The sequence below is a fragment of the Scyliorhinus canicula genome, chromosome 3 (assembly GCF_902713615.1).
Source record: "Scyliorhinus canicula chromosome 3, sScyCan1.1, whole genome shotgun sequence".
Lineage (NCBI taxonomy): Eukaryota > Metazoa > Chordata > Chondrichthyes > Carcharhiniformes > Scyliorhinidae > Scyliorhinus > Scyliorhinus canicula.
Window position 1 is genome coordinate 213,068,761 of NC_052148.1, and position 20,758 is coordinate 213,089,518.

The window sequence follows — 20,758 nt, forward strand, 5'->3', positions numbered from 1 at the left end:
AAGCTTTAAAGGTCAACTTATACATAGAATCCGACGATAATTTTACCTCAGGTGCATGTTATGAATGATTAATCTCTTTCTCTTCCATCTTTTAAAGTAATATTTGAGCTATTTTATTTGGGCTTTTCAATCTTCTTAAGGCTGCACAACATCAAATGTGAAGCACCTATTTGTCAGAATGCTAATATGACATTTTATGATATGATTACTGTGTAACTAGGCAGACCAATCAATATTACAGGATACACTACACAGAACAAACCTCAGCTCACAGGTCGTCATCTATCACATATAGAGCATCGCACCTGTGATTGGGCAGCACAATCTATTCATGGCGTGACCAATTTATGTAAATTAAATGAGCCACTTAAATAGTTGGCAAGGTCAAAGCGACATTTGTCATTCCAGTTTGATTATATTACAGAACAGCCAACCTGAGATTGTGAATCTTAAACATGTATTCTGGCCAAATGGTGAGTGTCCTTTTTAAGACATTTCTCTCTCTGTCTCTCCTAAGGAAGAATAGTGCTGTGTATAAAGGGAGGCCCTCTGTAACTGCTGCATTTCCATGCTGGCAACAAATGAGTTATTAAAGTGCTGGAGTGATGATGTCAGTCAGATTCAGTTCCTCCATATGCCAGTATTGAGAACAGGTGCAGTTTTCATCATCTGTGTCATGATTTACAAAATTTGTTCAGACCAGTGATAAATCTTTCCCGTCAATATGAGTTTTCAATTGGATTCCTGATGTATTCCTGGTACCTCCATTGAAAAGTCTGATGATAGATGGGAATTCTGCATAAACGATTTACCCAGCTTATCTTTGCACTGAGAATATATATTGAACATAAAGTCCAAACATTTTTTAATGTAGTCAATTCTGAAAAGAATGTCATGGGGATAGAAATAATTGCTTGCGATATAATGTTAGCTTATAAAGTTATCCATTGTATTTTTTAAGTTATTATCAGTTATTATTCTAAAACAAATATCAGCAAAGTTTAACACAATCCACAGGCATTAAACCTGCCTCCTTTTCTGGTCAGTTCTATCGGGGCTATGTGCTGATTTTCACTGAGCTGGGTTGACCTCTAAAAATGGCAGGTGGGTCCTGATTCCGGGATTCCTGACCCCATTGCCTGGCTGCCTTTTGGAAATATCTTTAAAGGCTGCGGCTTCTTCCTATTAAATACCTGCACCCAACACTCCTGATCTGGCCAGCTCAATTGCAAAGATAGGCATCTCGTACTCATTACAATTTTCATGGAGTTGGGCCAGGTTTTTAAAGAGCCATGGTTCACAATACCTCAGAGGAGTTGTGAACACTTTTGTGCATGAGAGAGAAGATCAATTCAAAAGATCCTCCTCATATCACCATGCCAAGTTATGTCCCCATCCACCCCCATGGCCCCTCATGCACCCCTCATGCCAAGCTCCACCCTTCCATCTATCCCCTAGAACAGCTATTTTGAGACACTTAATAGTTGTCTGGGCTGTCTGTTAAGCCTTATTATGTATGCTTGTTGACAGCCCAGGCAAATATTAGAGCATTAAAACAGCTGCTCCCCAGAGGAAACATTGTTTGCTTCACAGGTCAAACTCGTTGATCGCTGCGGTCAATTTCACAATGTTTGTATCCACAAATCAATTGGTTTCAAGGTTTGAGGCTTGTTTTTGATGCCTTAAAGCAGTGTTTTTCAAACCTTTTTTCCGGGGACCCATTTTTACCAACCGGTCAACCTTCGGGACCCAACCTGGCCGACCTTCACGATCCATACTGGCCAACCTTTGCGACCCACGCCGGCCGAACTGCGCGACCCACCATTTTCTCTTACCTTATTTGTTGCTGACAAAAATGGAGGAAATAGTTTTGGGTCCCTTTGGCCCCAATGGTCCCTTTGTCCCCCCGAACTTGAAAAAAAAGGCTGTGACTATATTTTAAAAAATACGGTCGCACTGCGCATGCGTGCTCGATCATCGGTGCACATGTGCAAAGTGCGCATGCGCACCGATGATCGGGCACGCATGCACAATGCACCTGAATTTTGTTTATCTGTTCCTGCCCATTTTGAAGGCCGCTAGAAAGCCGGCATTATTAAAAACCGGCTGCTGTGGCTGTTGAGCGTGGATTTGCGCGATCGGGAGCGCCGCAACTGACCGTTCCGCGACCCTCCCGACACCCACCCGCGACTCCCCCGCGGGTCACGCCCCTGGGTTTGACAATGCCTGCTTTATAGGGTCTGGATGATTGACACATTTATTAGCTTGCAGTGAAGACGTTTTTAAAAGTAGGAGAAGGTTACGAATGATTTACTTTTTTTACACATACCATATATAGGGTTCATTAATTCTAGAGAGTGTACAGCAGGTCAAATGGCATGGGCATGAGGGGCTGTAGGGGGTTGGTGGCAGGACAGGGCTTGGCATGAGAGTGGCCATTGTGTGTAGATGGAAGGGCAGGGCTTGGCATTTGAGAGAATAAGGGCCAATGAGGGAGGGTGAGGTCATGAGGTACCAAGGATGGGGCATAATGAGAGCTTGGAGCATGAAGGTGAGTGATGAAGGGCATTTAGTGTTATTATTTCAACTGGGCCAATTTTCCTATTGAACCTTTTACACAGCCAGCCTCTGTGCCTGGCAGACTCTGTAGCTGTCTCAGTTATTCTTCCCAGGTTGGCTGGCCCAACTCCAGCCTCCATCCATCTCCCAGCAATGAAGAACCTGCCTTTGCAGGCACTTTACCCCAAGGCGGCCGGACCGAGCTTTAAATTCTCCCGACTCCCAGCTACATGCTCAAGGATGAAAATTCAGGCCTTCATCTCATTGAAACCAAATGGAATTCACCAATGTAAAGGGAAATAAGAACAGATTTTTAACAAGGTATTGAGATGTTAATTCATAGATTCATAGAATTTACAGTGCAGAAGGAGGCCATTCGGCCCATCGAGTCTGCACCGGCTCTTGGAAAGAGCACCCTACCCAAGGTCCACACCTCCACCCTATTCCCATAACCTAGTAGACCCACCCAACACTAAGGGCAATTTTGGACACTAAGGGCAATTTATCATGGCCAATCCACCTAACCTGCACATCTTTGTGACTGTGGGAGGAAACTGGAGAAGCCGGAGGAAACCCACGCACACACGGGGAGGATGTGCAGACTCCGCACAGACAGTGACCCAAGCCGGAATCGAACCTGGGACCCTGGAGCTGTGAAGCGATTGTGCTATCCACAATGCTACCGTGCTGATTATTTCTGTGCGTGTGACACATACTTGTGCACAAAGACAATTCTGATGGGTTGAAGTTTTATCTAATCACAGTACTCAGACTCAACCGCATGGTTAACAGAAGTAGTCTTACTAAACTAGTGGGGAACTCAACTCAGTGCATTACTTTACAGTCCACATATGGGCAAAAGACTTGAGTTCCAGATGTGCGATGAAAGTGACTGCCCTTGATATCAAAGCAACATTTGACCCTGTGAGGCATCAAGGTGCCAGAGTAAAATTAAAGTCAATGGGAATCAGCTGGAGAACAGCTTCCACTTGTTGGTGTCACACCCAACACAAAGGAAGATAATTGTGGGTGATGGAGGCCAATCATCTCAGGACATCATTGCAGTATTTCCTCAGGATAGTGTCCCAGAGGGGTGGCACGGTGGCACAGTGGCTAGCACTGCTGCCTCACAGGGCTGAGGACTGAGGTTCGGTCCTGGCCCCAGGTCACTGTCCATGTGGAGTTTGCATATTCTCCCTGTGTCTGCGTGGGTCTCACCCCAACCACCCAAAGATGTGCAGAGTAGGTGGATTGGCCACGCTAAATTGTCCCTTAATTGGAAAAGAAAATAATTGTGTACTTTAAATTTTTATTTCAAAAAGGATAGTGTCACAGGCCGAACCATCTTCAGCTGCGTCATCAGCCATCAATTATCTTCCCTCTTTCATAATGTGAGAAATAGGGATGTTTGCTGATAATTGAACAGTATTCAGTACCATTCAAGATTCCTCAGATATTTAAGCAGTCCGTGCCCACAAGCAGCAAGACCTGGACAACATTCAGACTTTGATTTATGAGCGGCAAGTAATGTTTCTGTTACACAAGTGACAGGCAATAACCATCTCCCACTAAAGAGAATTTAATCATCTCCCCTTGATGTTGATCGGCATTACCGTCATTGAGTCCCCCACGGTCAACATCCTGAGGGTTACTTCCAAAAAGTTGTCAATCACCCATCAAACATTGAAAACACCCTTCGAAGAAGTGCTGTGGGCAGCAGCAGTCTCTCACCTGGCCATGGCTGGAGCTCTTCCGTTTCACTGATCAAAGCCTTGCCAGTATATCAGCTTCAATGAAGAAGGACTCCCCACTGTGCACTTGCCTCAGTGACCCTGATGAGATCCAGACGGCTTGGAAAATAAGCCATCAGGCTGTCAAAGCCAGAATCCTTGGTTAAAACAGAGCTTAATTACCCATTCAAATATTTATATACCACACTTGACAGATCCAATTGGGTTCCCTGCCCTCTTTCAAACCTGCCCAGGAGATACCCAGAAGTGGACAGGATGAGCTTGGCTCCTGACCCAATATCGTATTACTCCCGATACACACAGACAAGCCTGCTTTTCCTTGCCTGTTAAACTTCCCACCAATATATCTGAAAATAAATATGATACAAAAATATTGGAAACAATCTTCAAAAGTGCATTGCATTATTTTGTTTTGCATTGCTCATAAATACATTCTGTCCAACTAATGAATGATTGTTTCAATTGAATGCATATTAAGTAAAGCATCTTAAGTGAACTAGTTTATTTTAATTTACAGGAGAAATTTAAATTAATAGCTGAACAGTTAATGAATTTACTGTTTAATAACCTTCATGGCCTTCCACTTCATTCTGTGTGGCCTCGTCCTTTAGTTTATGGTATCTGCATTTCTTTTACACAGAATGAAGGAACCATTTTTCCAGCAACGGACTTTAACCCTGGTGTAGATGCAGAAGTGTTGGCCTCAGCACTCCAGGGAATGGGTATGTAACACCTATTAATAGCTTGTTATAAAAATACTTTCAAAGAAACAGGTGAAACATTATCACCTTCTAAACCCTTCATTCTGCATTTGGATTTGTTTATATTTTCATGTGTACCAAGGTACAGTGAAAAGTATTTTTCTGTGTACAGATGAGAAAGATTGTTCCATACATGGAAACACATAGGACATACACAATGTAAATACATAGACACAGATATCGGGTGAAGCATACAGGAGTGTAATGCTACTCAGTAGAGAAGATGTGTGAAAGAGGTCAGATCAGTCCATAAGAAGGTCATTCAGGAGTCGGGTAACAGTGGGGAAGAAGCCACTTTTGGATCTGTTATTGCATGTTCTCAGATTTTTGTATCTCCTGCCCAATGGAAGAGGTTGGAAGAGAGAATAACCCAGGTGGGAGGGGTCTTTGATTATGCTGGCCGCTTTCCCAAGACAGCGGTAGGTGTAGACAGAGTCGATGGACGGGAGGCGGTTTCGCGTGATGGACTGTGCTGTGTTCACGATTCTACAAAACGATTCTATGAAACGATTGAAGAATAATCATTAATTTGATGGATTGAAAAGTAAAATCAAGTTAAAAGAAAACTATCATCAATTTTATCGTCAGAAATTTTTAATACATTTATCAATCTGAAAGCTCCCGAGACTTCCAGTGCTGTGGGTCCGACAATGTGATTTGGCAAAAAATTTCAGCCCAGTATCTGAGCCCAATACTGATCCCATTGCTGGTAAAAGCCTTTCTAACTCAACAATATTATTTCAATTTAAATATCCCAAACATTAAAACCTAAACAATATTAAGTTGGATTAATATAGTGGAGACCTAATAAAAGTGAACAAATTCAGTGTGATATTTAGCTTTTCGGGGACATTTAGTACATTCTATTTTGATTCTTTGACGTGTCTGGCTGTGCAATATAAATAGGTTTTCAACTGCAATTGTGATCCTGTTTATTAATTACCATTGAAATGCATTTCGAGGAAAACTGCAAAATCTTTGGTAGATGTTGTTGCTTACAAGAACAGCATCAGAAATTATGAGCAGATATGGAGCCTGTTGCTTTCATTCTTTTGAATAAATTGCCTGAAATGTATTCCGGGAATTCGACGAACGGTGTCCCATTTAAAAATCAACTAGGCGTATTAATTATTGATAACTTCAACCAACTTAAATGTTCCTTCTGTTTTCTGTCTTAGTTTTAGAATATTTCAGTATAAATGGTGACCATGACCCTCACGGGAGAAGCAGCTATGTTCATGTGTGAGGGAGCTGAATTAAACCTGTCAGTTCCAGCAAATGTAATTCCACACTGTCAAATACAATTACTTCTCCAAGCTAACTTCTCCAGTAATATTACCACCAATCATATTATGAACAAAAGATTGAACAAACAGCTGATAAAAACAAATTAGTGTTATGGGGATAATCCCAATTCTTTGCAACAACTTTACATGAAGCACCAATGTCAAGATTATCCCTTGAATCCATATTGCGTTGTTTTAGATTGAACACCAGTTCCACCTGAACTCCGATTGTCATCAAACCATCACTTCTCTAAGAGCACATGTGATGACCAATAAATAGTCAATACATGAGAACAGTGGGCCCACAAATTCTTCAGAGTCACTCCTGCTGTACCGCAGCAGTACCCAGTTTAAATGGGGTTGCCCCTCACGCTTCTAGCAAGGGAGTTACTGGCTTTGAAGATTGCCCCAGCCAGGGGATGCTAACTATCGTTTGTGGACCATATTAGCCCTGGAATCCTGACATTCTGCCTAGCCAAGTCCAGACAATCCAACCATATTTACACTTTCGCAGCTCTAATCCCTGGTTTCTCCTTTCTGAATTTCTGGGGGCTTGTGGACTTAGAAAGAGCTATTCTCAGAATGACAGATAAATCTTTAACAGACCACCAGGATCTTTTGGGAACAATTTTAATTTTACTTATCTATCAGGAAATTGATAGGATTGGGTGCAACACTGAATTTATACCCTTAATATTGCTCTCCATTTGAAATCAAGCAGAAAAATGTTGATTAGGATGTAACCATACCTGCCTCGCAAGTTAAGTTCAAATTACCCCTGTTATTTCAGCAACTTAGAATACAACGCCAATTGATTCGAACGTTGATTTCAAAGGGACTGGAAAAATACATTTTTAACTGGCCTCTCAGGCTCCCATGAACAGTGCTTATCATGGTTCTCACAGTAAAAAAAGATTATTTTATTGGATGTATTTTTTTTCTTTTAAAGTCTTTAATAAACTAATTTTAAATCTACTGGAAATATCTGGAAAACAAGAGTAAACTAAGGTGAAATTATATTTTCAATTGTATTCCTTCCTCTTTAGTTCTGCTGGTGAAAATGTTAACAAAGTGTTTCCTAACAGTCAAACATTTGTCCAACACTCACTGGTTAATGATTAAGAAAGGGAGCAGCCTTGGATCTTGATCACAGATATGCCTGTGTACCTTGTACATGTGGGAGTTTATTATTTAATTTAAGATCCCTGTTGCTTAATGTTATTCTTTCTTTGTTATTTTACTTCAGTGTTGACAAGCCAGATACTGTTCAAGTCTTGACAGAATGATTGCAGCAAAAGTGCAATGCCAATCAGATTAAGCATGTTTTATTGGAAAATGTGGTATCAGATTCATTCAAAGTAACACCCCTCTATTCAAAATAGATTGAATTAATTAGCTGGATTCAAACTTTGGACCCTTGGAATTGTTGATTGCATTGATGAGGTAATTGCATTCAACTTGGTTCACATTAGTCACATAATCATTATGCTGATTACAAACTGAACAATTATGACCACAAATCATTTCATGACTACATATTTAATATGAAGAGATACTTAATATTCACTCCAACTCTACTGACTTCAAAAGCACAAGATACTCCATTAAAAAACAACCTCTTTAGAGTAAAACAGAATCCGGAACTGGATTAAACTTTGGGTCTGTGCTATTTATTGGGAGGCTATGGCGAGAGAATGATATTGGCCTTAGAATTCAGCAAAGCTGGGAGAGGTTCTGACCCATTTAACATCAGCACCTCATTATCATTTTTTAACTTTATCATCCACCAGCCAAATTGACAGCTGGGTGGGAAAACCAGCTGCCAGAGAGTGATCCTTAGGAATGGTCCCTGGCAATTGAGGGGGTGGAGGCAGTCAGAAAAGTCCGAAGTTGGAAGTGGGGCAGAGGTCGACATTGTGGAGGTTCAAGATTAGGACTATGGTGGTCAAAAGTTTCCATGAGGAAACTCCTCCTCCTGACCCATAAGGAGTCCTGGAAAAAGCACTTAACATGTGGAGCTATCATCTCTGGCTTCTCTGCCACTGCCAGGTTAACCAATCTCTGGAATAGTCAGTTTTGCACTGCACTGTTATATTAAATATCAGTTTATGTTTATATCATAAAATGCATGGCGCATGTAATAATCATCTTCTTCAAATCTAATTCTTTAATTTATTCATTCCACAGGCTTCTACTGCCCATCACTGCTCTGCTCCCGGGACTAAGTGCCCGCGCCATCGTGAACGCCGTCTGGTCTATTCTGGCCCCCACAGGGGGCCAGCACGGCGCTGGAGTGGTTCACGCGATCATGGAGCCATCCTGCGCATGCGTGGGGAACGTCTTCCGCGCGCCGGCCCCTCACCAACATGGCGCCGGTGTTCTGGGGCCGGCCGCGGAAGGAGGTAGGCCCAAGGGGGGAGAGGCCGGCCCGCTGATCGGTGGGCCCTGATCGCGGGCCAGACCCCATCGGAGGCCCCCCCCCCCCCGGTGAAGGACACCCCCCCCCCACAGGCCGCCCCCGACCCCAGCGTTCCCGCACAGTTCCCGCCGGCAGCAACCAGGGGTGGACGGCGACGGCGGGAGCCTGTCTTGTCGGAGCGGCCGCTCGGCCCATCCGGGCCAGAGAATCGGCGCTTGCCGTTTGTGGCGATTCCCCGAGCGGCCCCTCGCAATTCTCGCGGCGCTGGTTTTGGGGGGTGGGAGAATCACGCGCGGGTGTCGGGGTGGCATGGCGCGACTCACGCGGTGCCCCAGCGATTCTCCCACCCGGCGTGGGGGGGGGGGGAGAATACCTCCCTTAATATTTGACCATGATCATGGGTTGCATTTTAGGAAAACATTAATGTACAGTGGGGAGTATCCAGTTGAAAATTAATACGATGGGAAAGCCTAAACCAAAAGAGTCTGTATTAAATTGATATTTTGTAACCGGTCAGGTAGTTAACTGAATTGAATCCTGAATCTTCCAGCACTAACATTCTGCGGTTTACCATTGATCAGTAACTGAACCAGCTATATAAATATGTGATTTTCCCCGAAAGGCCAATGGCAGACGGGGAAAGTGTCATTAAAACCACAGATGGCAATGGCGCCTTTTTCCGTTGTATTGTGTGGCACTTAGTGTCAAAGATTTTAGCTACGGGTTCGATGCCATATCACTGGTGGGGAACCTTCCACACCTCAGCCCTGCAATCATCGGGCACCACATTTAAAGACCACCCCAGCGCACACCAGCTAAAAGGTTGCCAGGAAGTGATGACTGCCAAGAAACCAAAATTCTCCGACCTCCCTGAAGAAATTCCTCGATCTACCCGCACTCAGGGTGGAACCCCAGCATGGGAGGCGCTGGCAGTGACCATGAATTTCAATGCCCTGCAGAAGAGGACAGTGATGTACCATCAATTGGACTCGAGACACGATGAAGATCCAAACTGTGGCTTTAATCAGCTAGTTGTTAGCCCGGTGGTCGACTACAGAGAAAAAGCCGACCGCCGGGAATCCTGGGTACTTACAACACACCTCGGAGGCGGGGTCTACTTGCCTCTCGACCAATTGGTGAGCAGTCACATGACTAGTTCCAGCCAATTGGATGAGAGGCACATGACCAGCCAGAGCCAATGGGGAACCAATGCTCTGCACCAATGGCAGTGCTCACATTCATACCACCACAGACAGCCATCCAGTGCTGCAGGAAGATAAATGGCCTCTTTCGTTCTGCCAGGTTAAGTCACTTGTCATCACTCTCAATGCGCACACTCACAAACCCGTTACACATCCTCAAGAATCTCACTCACTGCCAGCTCAAGGGACACCACCACTCACTCTCCCACACACACCTTCATCTCCCCTGCTGGGCTGTGTCTTCATCACCTCACTGGTCTCACTCACCCACCACACATTCCAGCAATCCTTATCATCTGCCCTGGAGGGGTCACTGCTTGCACTCTCTTCATGTATTTATAGCAGGGGAAGCTGCCACACATCAAGCGGGCCAGATCTCAGAGGGGTGGAGAGATACCAGGACGTAAGGTCATCATAGACTTCGAGGACACGCATGACGCCGATCGCTCCTGTGCTGATGGTGAGGTTGGCGGCAATAAACCAAGTGAGGATCCAGCATTGCGTCATCCATTAGACAACAATGCTGTGAGTCATCTCTCCTGTTTCTCAGGCCCCTGCCATGCACAAATGATGTTTCCTTTCTTTTGCATGTGCACCTGGTATGCAGCCCAGAGAGTCCACCAGCCAGATCCTCGACTCCAGCCCCAACAGCAGCAGAGAGGAGAGATTCACAGACCCCGATATCGAAGAACTGTCACAGCGCTCACCCACAGCCTCCACCAGTGCAGAGACACACCTCGGTTTGACCTAGTTTTAGAGTAGCCTCAGCATCACAATTTGGTCATCACAGCACACTCTCAGTGCCGCAGCAAGCACCCAGGGTGCCAGCCCTCGGAGCATTGCTGCACACTCTCAGTGCCGCAGCAAGCACCCAGGGTGCCAGCACTCGGAGGATTGCTGCACACTCTCAGTGCCGCAGCAAGCACCCAGGGTGCCAGCACTCGGAGGATCGCTGCACACTCTCAGTGCCGCAGCAAGCACCCAGGGTGCCAGCACTCGGAGGATCGCTGCACACTCTCAGTGCCGCAGCAAGCACCCAGGGTGCCAGCACTCGGAGGATCGCTGCACACTCTCAGTGCCGCAGCAAGCACCCAGGGTGCCAGCACTCGGAGGATTGCTGCACACTCTCAGTGCCGCAGCAAGCACCCAGGGTGCCAGCACTCGGAGGATCGCTGCACACTCTCAGTGCCGCAGCAAGCACCCAGGGTGCTAGCACTCGGAGGATTGCTGCACACTCTCAGTGCCGCAGCAAGCACCCAGGGTGCCAGCACTCGGAGGATTGCTGCACACTCTCAGTGCCGCAGCAAGCACCCAGGGTGCCAGCACTCGGAGGATTGCTGCACACTCTCAGTGCCGCAGCAAGCGCCCAGGGTGCCAGCACTCGGAGGATTGCTGCACACTCTCAGTGCCGCAGCAAGCACCCAGGGTGCCAGCACTCGGAGGATCGCTGCACACTCTCAGTGCCGCAGCAAGCACCCAGGATGCCAGCACTCGGAGGATCGCTGCACACTCTCAGTGCCGCAGCAAGCACCCAGGGTGCCAGCACTCGGAGGATTGCTGCACACTCTCAGTGCCGCAGCAAGCACCCAGGGTGCCAGCACTCGGAGGATTGCTGGAGGCCAGGAATCTGTTGAGGCCCAATCAAATGATGTGCCTCTGGACTCAGCCATGCCTTAGTTGCTGGTGCTTCAAAGGCAAGGTAGAGAAAGATTTCTGGTACATTCCTCAGTTGAAAGGTGACATGGAGGAGTCCATCCACATTGTGTCTGGGGTGATTGTGCTGACATTGCAATGAAATGAAGTGGACACAGCTGGAGTGGCGGCTGCCATGGAAATCTTAGTGCAAGACCTTTGTCCTGCCCTGCTGCAGGGCATGCACTCCATGGTGCAGGCACTTGCTGGGATCTATCAGTGCCAACACCAAAGGACGGCGGGGATTCCCGAGCTCACTCCAGCTGCCCCTCGTTCCCAAGCAGGAAGCCCGGAGCTTTTGGGCACCCATAGGGAGGAGGACCAGTTGATGCATATCCCGGGACACCCAACCAGGTGACTACAGGAGTGCCCTGCCAATCAGAATCCCCTCTTCCTGTGACCTCTTCAGCTCCACAGGCCGAGGAAGGTGGTACTGCCACACAGCATGACACTGAAAGCAGGCTGCAGCCCTCCAGGCCTCAGCCCTCCTGAGGATGTCTGCCAAGGTCATCACACATGATAGGGCATGGCAGACAGCCGGCTGACTCCACCTCCACTGTGGATGTTGGCAGGGTTAGAAAGGTTAAGCAGCTATAGCTGCACAGCATGGTAAGCACACCTCTCACCTCTGTAAATAAACTCTCACTAAATGCAGCCTTTCTGTGGCTTCTTGTTCTGATGAACTGTGTTCCTATCTTTCTGACCTGAAAACTGGATTCCTGCATGGGAAAAGGACGGGGTGCTCAGTCATAGATTCCCTCCATGTGCTTTGTGCCAGTTTCCAGCACAGTGGTAGCGTCCTTCTCCGTGACTGAACAATCAGTCATGTCTGTTTCTCTTAGGGAATGAGGCTGTCTCCCAAAATGTACAAGCTAGTGTCACACATTCCAATCATTGTCAATGTGTGCTCCCTGAACTTTGAACTGCAGCTGGTCCCCCCTATCCCATATGCCTCAGTCTCCGGTGGCACTGAACCTCAAGGGTAGAACTCATGATGCTTGATATAAGATCAGGAGAGGTTAAGCTTTCCCCGATGCATCACCATGATATGGCCCTAGTCATTGAGCATAAGCAAGCTGCCATCAGCCAGACCAGACTCAGACATTCACAGAAGATCTGTGAGGATCGATGCACTGTTCCCACTGCAAGCCATCACCATCCTTTGGCAATGTATGGACGATGGGCAGCCGCTGAATCCCGGGACAGGAGTCCTATCACAGAGGGTGTACGCTGCTATCAGCCAGATGGGACAGCCATGCTCTCAGAAGCCATCTGAAGACAATGGATTGACCTTACTGGATCTCTTCATCACCCGTCATGAATCTAGTGGCAAGAGTGCATCCCAAGCTTGTCTGCCTCTTCTGGACATTGCCATTACCTCCTGGCTGACATCCCCTTCCTCAAGGATCTCCTAAACCTCATCTCCTTTGATGTGCTCCTCATCAGGGGAAATGTGCCACTCCTCCATCTCCTCTTCAGGCAGTTCTCCTTGTTGCGACAGGGTGTGCAGGGCATAGAAAGACCAAGATACATGACATCCTCCGTGGATTATATTGCAGGTGTCCACCAGTCCAGTCCTGGCACCAGAACCTCATCTTCAGCATCCGTATAGACTTCTAAACCAGAGTGTGTGTTGCAGCATGAGCCTCATTGTATCTTGTCCCAGCTGCTCTCTGTGGCCTCCACACAAGCGTCATCAGCCACATCCTCAGTGGATAGCCCTTGTTCCTGAGGAGTCAATCCTGCAGTGCTGTGTACCCTGGAACATGTCAGCGATCTGAGGGGGGCTCAGATTGTAGGCGTCGTGCACACTCCCTGGGAATCGAGCACACACCTGGAGGAAGCATTTGGTGTAGCCACAGACCAGCTGAACATTCAGCAAGTGGAAACTGTTGCGGTTCACATAGTTCACTGCTTGATGCCCTGCGGATCTGAGTGCTATATGAGTGCAGTCAATGGCACCCTGCACCCGTGGAAAGCCAGTGATTTGCGCAAAGCCCATTGCTTTTGCATCCTGGCTTGCCTGATCTTGGTGAAAGTTGACAAAGCTGTGTGACATTGTGAAGATTGCATCCATGACTGCCTGGGTGCACTTGTGCGTGGAGGCTTGGGAAATCCCACAGAGGTTCACCTGTGGAGCCCTAAAAAGAGACAGTGGCATAAAAATAGAGAGTGACACTGTAACTTTCAGCAACACTGGCAGCGGATGACCCCAAGTTCCAATGGCACCAAATCCTACAGAACGTGGCAGATGTGACCAACCAGCTCCTCAGACATGCATAGTCTTTAGCGACAATGGTTCTGAGACATCTGCAGGTATGTTAGACGCTGTCTGTGGAACTTGTGTCCAGCGAGGCATCTCCAAGTGGTGGCACTCTGGAGTTCATCCTCTGCGTGTAGAGCAGGCCCTGCCACCTTTTCCTCTTCACGGTTCTGCTCCTGGCTTTGGCAAGCCAGGCACCTCAGTGAATGTCTTCTTCTCCCCTGCTCATGAGTGAGAAGAATGACAATGAGTTCACCAGACTTCATGTTTCATTCACTCTTCTCACTGCAGTGTCAAAGAGAGAGACTTGAATGTTAACATCTGTCCTAAGGATCACTTTATGCCCATTCATCATCTGAAGCTGCCTCTCAAGCCCATGGACTCATGTCCTGGCCACCAGATTGATGCTCTGTCTTTACTTCTCATTCTGCTTACCCTACACCACATGACCAAGGGGCTACAACTGTGGCCACTCTATTGCATCCTGAGCCCTCTTCTCAGGCACATGTATTGTCCAAAGCTTCATTTCAAGACTATGCACTTATCTCGGTCTATGGAGTGCACTTGGCAATAGGCAAGGGGCGCGATTCTCCGCTCCCCACACTGGGTGGGAGAATCGCAGGAGGGCCGGGCGACTCACGACACGTCCCCCCTGGCACCCCCCGCGATTCTCCCACCCCCTGCTCGGAAGAATCGGCGCTCGCCGTTTTTCACGGCGACCGGCGATTCTCCGACCCGGATGGGCCGAGCGGCCTGCCATTCGCGACCGGTTCACGACGGCGGCAACCACACCTCGTCGCTGCCGTCGTGAACATGTTGCCAAAAGCTGGTTTGAAGCTTGTGGGGGACGGAGAGGGGAGTGAGCACCACGGCCGTGCTCGGGAGGGGACTGGCCCGCAATCGGTGCCCACCGATCGTCGGGCCGGCATCTCAAAGGGACGCACTCTTTCCCCTCCGCCACCCCGCAAGATCAAGCCGCCACGTCTTGGGAAGCAGCGGAGGGGAAGATGGCAGTCGCGCATGCGCGGGTTTGAGAAGGCCAACCTGTGCATGCGTGGCTGACGTCACTTAGGCGCGCTGGCTGCGTCATCCTCGGCGCGCCGCCTTGGCCCGGCGGCCGAGAGTTACGGAGGGCCGCTCCTAGCCCCCCGGGTGGGGGTGAATAAGGTGCGAGGAGCGACCTCCGAGGCCGTCGTGAAACCCGGCCGAGTTCACGACGGCCTTCCTGATTTTTCGCGGGAGCGGAGAATTCCGCCCAAGGATTAGAAGTTCTCTCCTCTGGCAATGTGCCCTTGCCAATTTTCTAAGGGAATATATTTGCCTGTCAGTCAACCGATGGTACAGGCACGCCATGGTAGTCAGCGATTTTGGAAGTCAGTGGGCCAAGGATTAAGTGTTGAGCAACAATCAGTGACACTCATACACAGAAATGGTGCTTGAGTTGGCATAATGGTGTGACTAGTTTGTCAATTGAGTTACAGATGAACAATCTCAGTTACAATGGGGTACTGATCACTGACATGTCTTTCCACTAAACTCGTCCTTGTCAACATCCCGCCTCCAGAAACACTCCCCCTCCAGATTTGAGCGGAATTGTCAGTCAATGATGACTCTCCACACACCCGCTGCACTGCCCTAAGTCTTCCTCCCTGCTGTGAGGCCCTCCCAAGAAGCCTGTGGCCCAGCAGCAGAATGCATCCTTAGGAACGGTGCTTTTTACACTTGACAGTCTTTCCCCCTCGGTACAGGCCTCAGTCAACCACCACCAACCGCCCCCCCCCCCCTTCCCCGCCACACTCGCTTGACCCTTCTGCCTGGTACCTCGGACTCTTCCCTCCGGTATGCCCCCCCAACTGACTAGGCCCCAATACCCTGGAGACTTCCATTCCAATACCTTGGAGTCAACCTCCCCAGTTCCCTTTCAGTGTTATCCCTGTCTCCCTCTAGAGTTGTCCTGGTATCCCTCCAGTGTTGCCCAGTTGTCCCTGAGTCAAGCATGGTCACACCAGAGTCAGGCCAGTACGCCCAAGTGAATCCCCTCAATAAGTCGAACCACTCAGCCAGCATTGCACTCATCTCCGAGTTCTCACTGGAGGGGTGCTCGGCAGGCGTATGCCTTTTGAAGTCAGTCATTATTGGTGCCATTCTGACATCAAATCGCAGTGGATGAAGTTATTGTTGGGGTGGGATATGATTTTGGCATGTGGGCCTGATAATGAGATACAAATGTATTATAGTGATGTTCCCGCTGTTGAACATCAGGAAACATAGCCCATCGCTGACAGCAGGAGGGGGCGATCACAGCATTCTTTCACGCCAATGTAAAACACTACTTTGGCCTTCTCTCAATATTTTTCGCTCCCATCGCCAAACTCGCCCAAAACTAACTGGAGTGGACAATCCCAGCCTGTGGCTCCAAAGGCAGGTCAGAGACTGAGAATTCTGAGGTTAGTAATTTACCTTCTGACTCCCCAAAGCCTGTCCACCATCTACAAGGCACGCGTCAGAAATGCAGTGGAATATTCCCCATTAGCCTGGGTCCAGGAACACAGAAGAATGGCGATATTATGCAAGACAAAGCAGCACCCCATCCACCAACTTAAATATTCACTCCCTCTACCACCAACACACAGTTACAGCAGCGTGCAGTATGTACAAGATTGGCCATGTTAAATTGCCCTCTAGTTTCTAAAGATTCGGTGGGGTTACAGGGATAGGGCTGCGGTGTGTGCCGAGGTAGGGTGATCTTTCAGAGGGTCAGTGCAGACTCAATGGGACGAATGGCCATCTTCTGAACAGTAGGGTTTCTATGATTCTACTGAGTATGAGAAGGACAAGGGTAGCAGGCACATGGGAATGCCATCACCTGCAAGTTCCCTTCCAAGCCATATCTGATCCTGATCCTGACCTGGAAATATATCACCATTCCTTTACTGTCACTGGGTCAAAATCCTGAAACTCCCTTTTTAACAGCACTCTGGGCATAGAATAATAATAATCTTTATTGACACAAGTAGGCTTACGTTAACACTGCAATGAAGTTACTGTGAAAATCCCCTAGTCGCCACATTCCGGCACCTGTTCGGGTACACGGAGTGAGAATTCTGAATGTCCAAATTACCTAACAGCACGTCTTTCAGGACTTGTGGGAGGAAACCGGAGCACCCGGACGAAACCCACGCAGACACGGGGAGAACATGCAGACTCCATGCAGACAGTGACCCAAGCCGGGAATCGAACATGGAACCCTGGCGCTGTGAAGCAACAGTGCTAACCACTGCGCTACCGTGTCGCCGAAATCAGCCGAGTTTCCCACTGATGATAGGTTCGGCCCTTGTCTGTTGAGTGAAAAATCTTAGGATCTATAAATCAATGAAAAAAGTTAGCATTTATTTCAAAAAAATTTAAGTTCATCAATCACATTCAGCATAAAGTGAAGTAGATGCATAAAGGATTGCAGTTGATATGGCCTATAAGGATTTTCAGAAGATGTTTCATAAGGTCTCACAAGGTATATAGTACAAGATAAAATAATGGGAACATGGTTGCTGGCAAATGGATTGTGTCCAGGCTGGAGAAGGGATGAAAATATAGTCAGTGATCATTATTGGGTTGACTTTACTCAGTATATGTTGATGATTTGAATTTGAGTGTAGGATGCGACATCTCAGATTTGCTGAGGACACATAAGTAGTTTTGGCAAACAGTGAGGATAACTGGAAAAGAGGACAGTTTAGCAAAAAGAACAGCATTAAATGCATATTTTGAGAAAACGCAAGACAGGTACATCTTGGGAGAATAAAAAGACATAATGGAAACACATTGAAGTGTGTAGATGAAGACAGTGACCTAGGGTTATGCCTGAAAGTACAGGTGCATAAAAACTAAAATAGCCAATGGAATTTGAGGTTTTACAGTAGAGATAGTTATGAATTATGTAAGATCTTGGTCAAGCCATGGATAGAATATTGTTTGAAGTTTTGAGTGCCTCATTATAGAAGGGGCATTAAAGCCACAGAACGCGTACACTGGAGATTAAACAGGGTGATGCCAGCAATGGGAAATCGTTATGATGAGGACAAACTCACAATACTAAGACTATTTCTAACTCAGCAGAGAGATTTAAGATGCTATTCGATTTTCTGAACGCTCTCAGTGTTTCATAGAATCCCTACAGTGCCAAAGGAGGCCATTCGGCCCATCGGGTCTGCACCGCCCATCCGAAAGAGCGCAGGAAATCCCTCTAAGTGCGGCCTTGGCTCCGTGAAGCCAAAGAAAGTGCCGTTGGATAGCGGGGTGTCTCTCGACACTGGAGCCGCCAAGAAACAGCCCGCTAAACGTGCCCTTCACTGGACTTTAATGTGAGTCCTCTGAATCGTGCCCAACATATTCTTTCACATGTTGGAGCAGTGAACATATGATGCAAAGGCACAGTTCTTGGAGCAGTTAGTCTAGACTGCTAAGTTTTGCTAATTATAAATGTAATCATTTCCACCCTTTACTGTAAAGGGAGATGTAATTTTAAATATTACTGAAAATCATCTTCCAAAATGAAACTACAATGATTAAATTCCTAAAGTAATTCTTCATTAATAATTCAGTTTTAAAAGATTAAATTTCCATTCATGCACACTGAAAGTGTATGTATTGATTATTTTATTTAAATTTAATGTAAAATAAACCACCCACTGAGGCAAATAAAAGGAATTAGACATTGTTACCGTGACATTCGTATAAATGGAAGGGCTTTTTAAAATTTAGTTTTGAATCTTTATAAATGCAATATATACTATATCGAGAGCACAGATCAGTCAACCAATATTACAAGAGCTTAAATTTTATCACTTGCATTTAAAAGAACCATAAATTCATGTAAGCTTTTATTTTGTTTCCACTATTATTAATCACCCTTATACCAACAAAACTTCTCTATAAACTAGCTGGTTTCAATTCAAATGAGCAATGCTATTATTTTTCTAGATTCATTTCTTTCTCTTTCATTCTAATGGTTACCATGTTTATAATTTACCAATGAAATATTAATAATTGGCAATCACATGATCATCTAACTCTCAAGTTTAATTTACTTGCCTTGGTAACAATCATTTCCAAACACTGAAAATTTTGGGTGATTTTGTCTTTCAAGACAATTGTAAGTTGTTTTTAATCCTAAAAAAATGAGATTTCAAGAACAACATTTGGAAAATGCAATGTGTTTTTCTGCAAAGCAGAATTGCTCAAGCTTCATTTAAGGGAGTCATGAAGTGAATTCTGCATTACCTTATCCCTAAGCAACATTATGTGACCATAAGATCCTGAGAACAATAGTTTCTAACCTTGAACAAGCGGCTGCAGATTTGGTTACTGAAAATAGCAGTCACGTACCTGTGTTTATCTTCTCACATGGAAGGGATCAATGATGGCTAGCCTGCATTATTGGTTTCAACAGAGGGGCTTTTGACTGGCAAGGCCCCCAAGCAGATTGAGGATGGGGGTGACATGAGCTAACAATGGCCTACAGGCATAACTGGGTTGAATAGGCTCAGGGAACACTCGATATTTGGCCTTGGGCCTCATTGAAAGTAGGCCAGTGAGCTGTGGAAACCTGCTATGGGTTCAGAGGCAACTCACTGGCAAAGCAGTTGTAAATTGCGGACCACTGTGTCGCGCAACCCTCAGGTAGGTCACACGAGGCATGAGCAGTGAAAGAGGAGACAAAGGCAATCGAGCAGGGATGATACAGTAACTTCATTGAAGCCTACTCGTGACAATAAGCAATTTTCATTTCATTTAATTTCATAAAGAAAGGGCTGAGTAGGGCCTATTAATGGTCTTCAGGGCTGCTTTAAAGCTAGTAGAGATATTTATTTTATTCTCCATTTCACATTCAGTTAAATATTTATGTTAAACATATTTTTGCAGGTCACCTCCAGCTTTCAGAACCACTGCTTCGGCCAGTGTTTTTCAAACTTTTTTCCCCGGGGACCCATTTTTACCAACCGGCCAACTTTCGGGACCCAACCCGGCCGACCTTTGCGGCCCACGCCGGCCGACCTTTGTGGCCCACGCCGGCCGACCTTCGCGACCCACACCGGCCGACCTGTGTGACCCACCATTTTCTCTTACCTTGTTTGTTGCTGACAAAAATGGTGGAAATGGTTTTGGGTCCCTTTGGCCCCAATGGTCCCTTTGGCCCCTTGAACTTGAAATAAAAAGGCTGCGACCATATAAAAAAAAATTTGGCCGCACTGCGCATGGGTGCCCGATCATCGGTGCGCAGTGATGCCAAACTTTTTTATCTGTTCCTGGCCATTTTGAAGGCCACTCGCAGCCGGCATTATTAAAAGCTGGCTGCTGCAGCTGTTGCGTGCGGATTTCCCCTTCGGGAGCGCCACGACGGATGGCTCCGCGACCCTCCCGACACCCGCCCGCGACCCACCCGCGGGTCACGCCTTTGAGTTTGACGATGCCTGGTTTAGGCCATATATAAGTTTGGTTGTCATGAGCACAGTAGGTCTGATGATGGCTGTATTCATACAATTGTGTCCAATTTTGCAAAGACAGGCATTATGAGCTGGCTATTTCAGAAGCAGGACCCAGATTCCTTACTTTGATAAGGTATCACACAAAAGGCTATTTAATGAAATAAGAGCCCATAGTGTAATATAATAGCATGGATAGAGGATTGACTGACTGACAGAAGACAGAGAGTTGGGATAAGAGGGGTATTTTCAGGATGGCAATCTGTAATTAGTGGAGTGCCACAGAGATCCACGCTGGGGCCCCAATCATTCACAATATATATTAATGACTTTGACGAGAGAA

The 20,758-nt window shown here is 46.7% G+C and overlaps 1 protein-coding gene across 4 annotated transcripts in view; it reads left to right on the top strand.

The window, feature by feature from the left end:
- Positions 1–382: 382 nt before the first annotated feature.
- LOC119963275 (annexin A10-like) overlaps positions 383–20,758 on the top strand; it is a 108,142-nt gene continuing 87,766 nt past the window's right edge. For all 4 annotated transcript variants that reach the window (XR_005460069.1, XM_038792127.1, XM_038792128.1 and 1 more), the window contains exons 1-2: positions 383–473; positions 4,951–5,032. Coding sequence is in view for 3 of the 4 variants with exons in the window: in XM_038792127.1 (XP_038648055.1) it covers positions 456–473; positions 4,951–5,032 (100 nt within the window). In the remaining variant the exon portion in view is untranslated. The remainder of the gene's footprint in view (positions 474–4,950; positions 5,033–20,758) is intronic.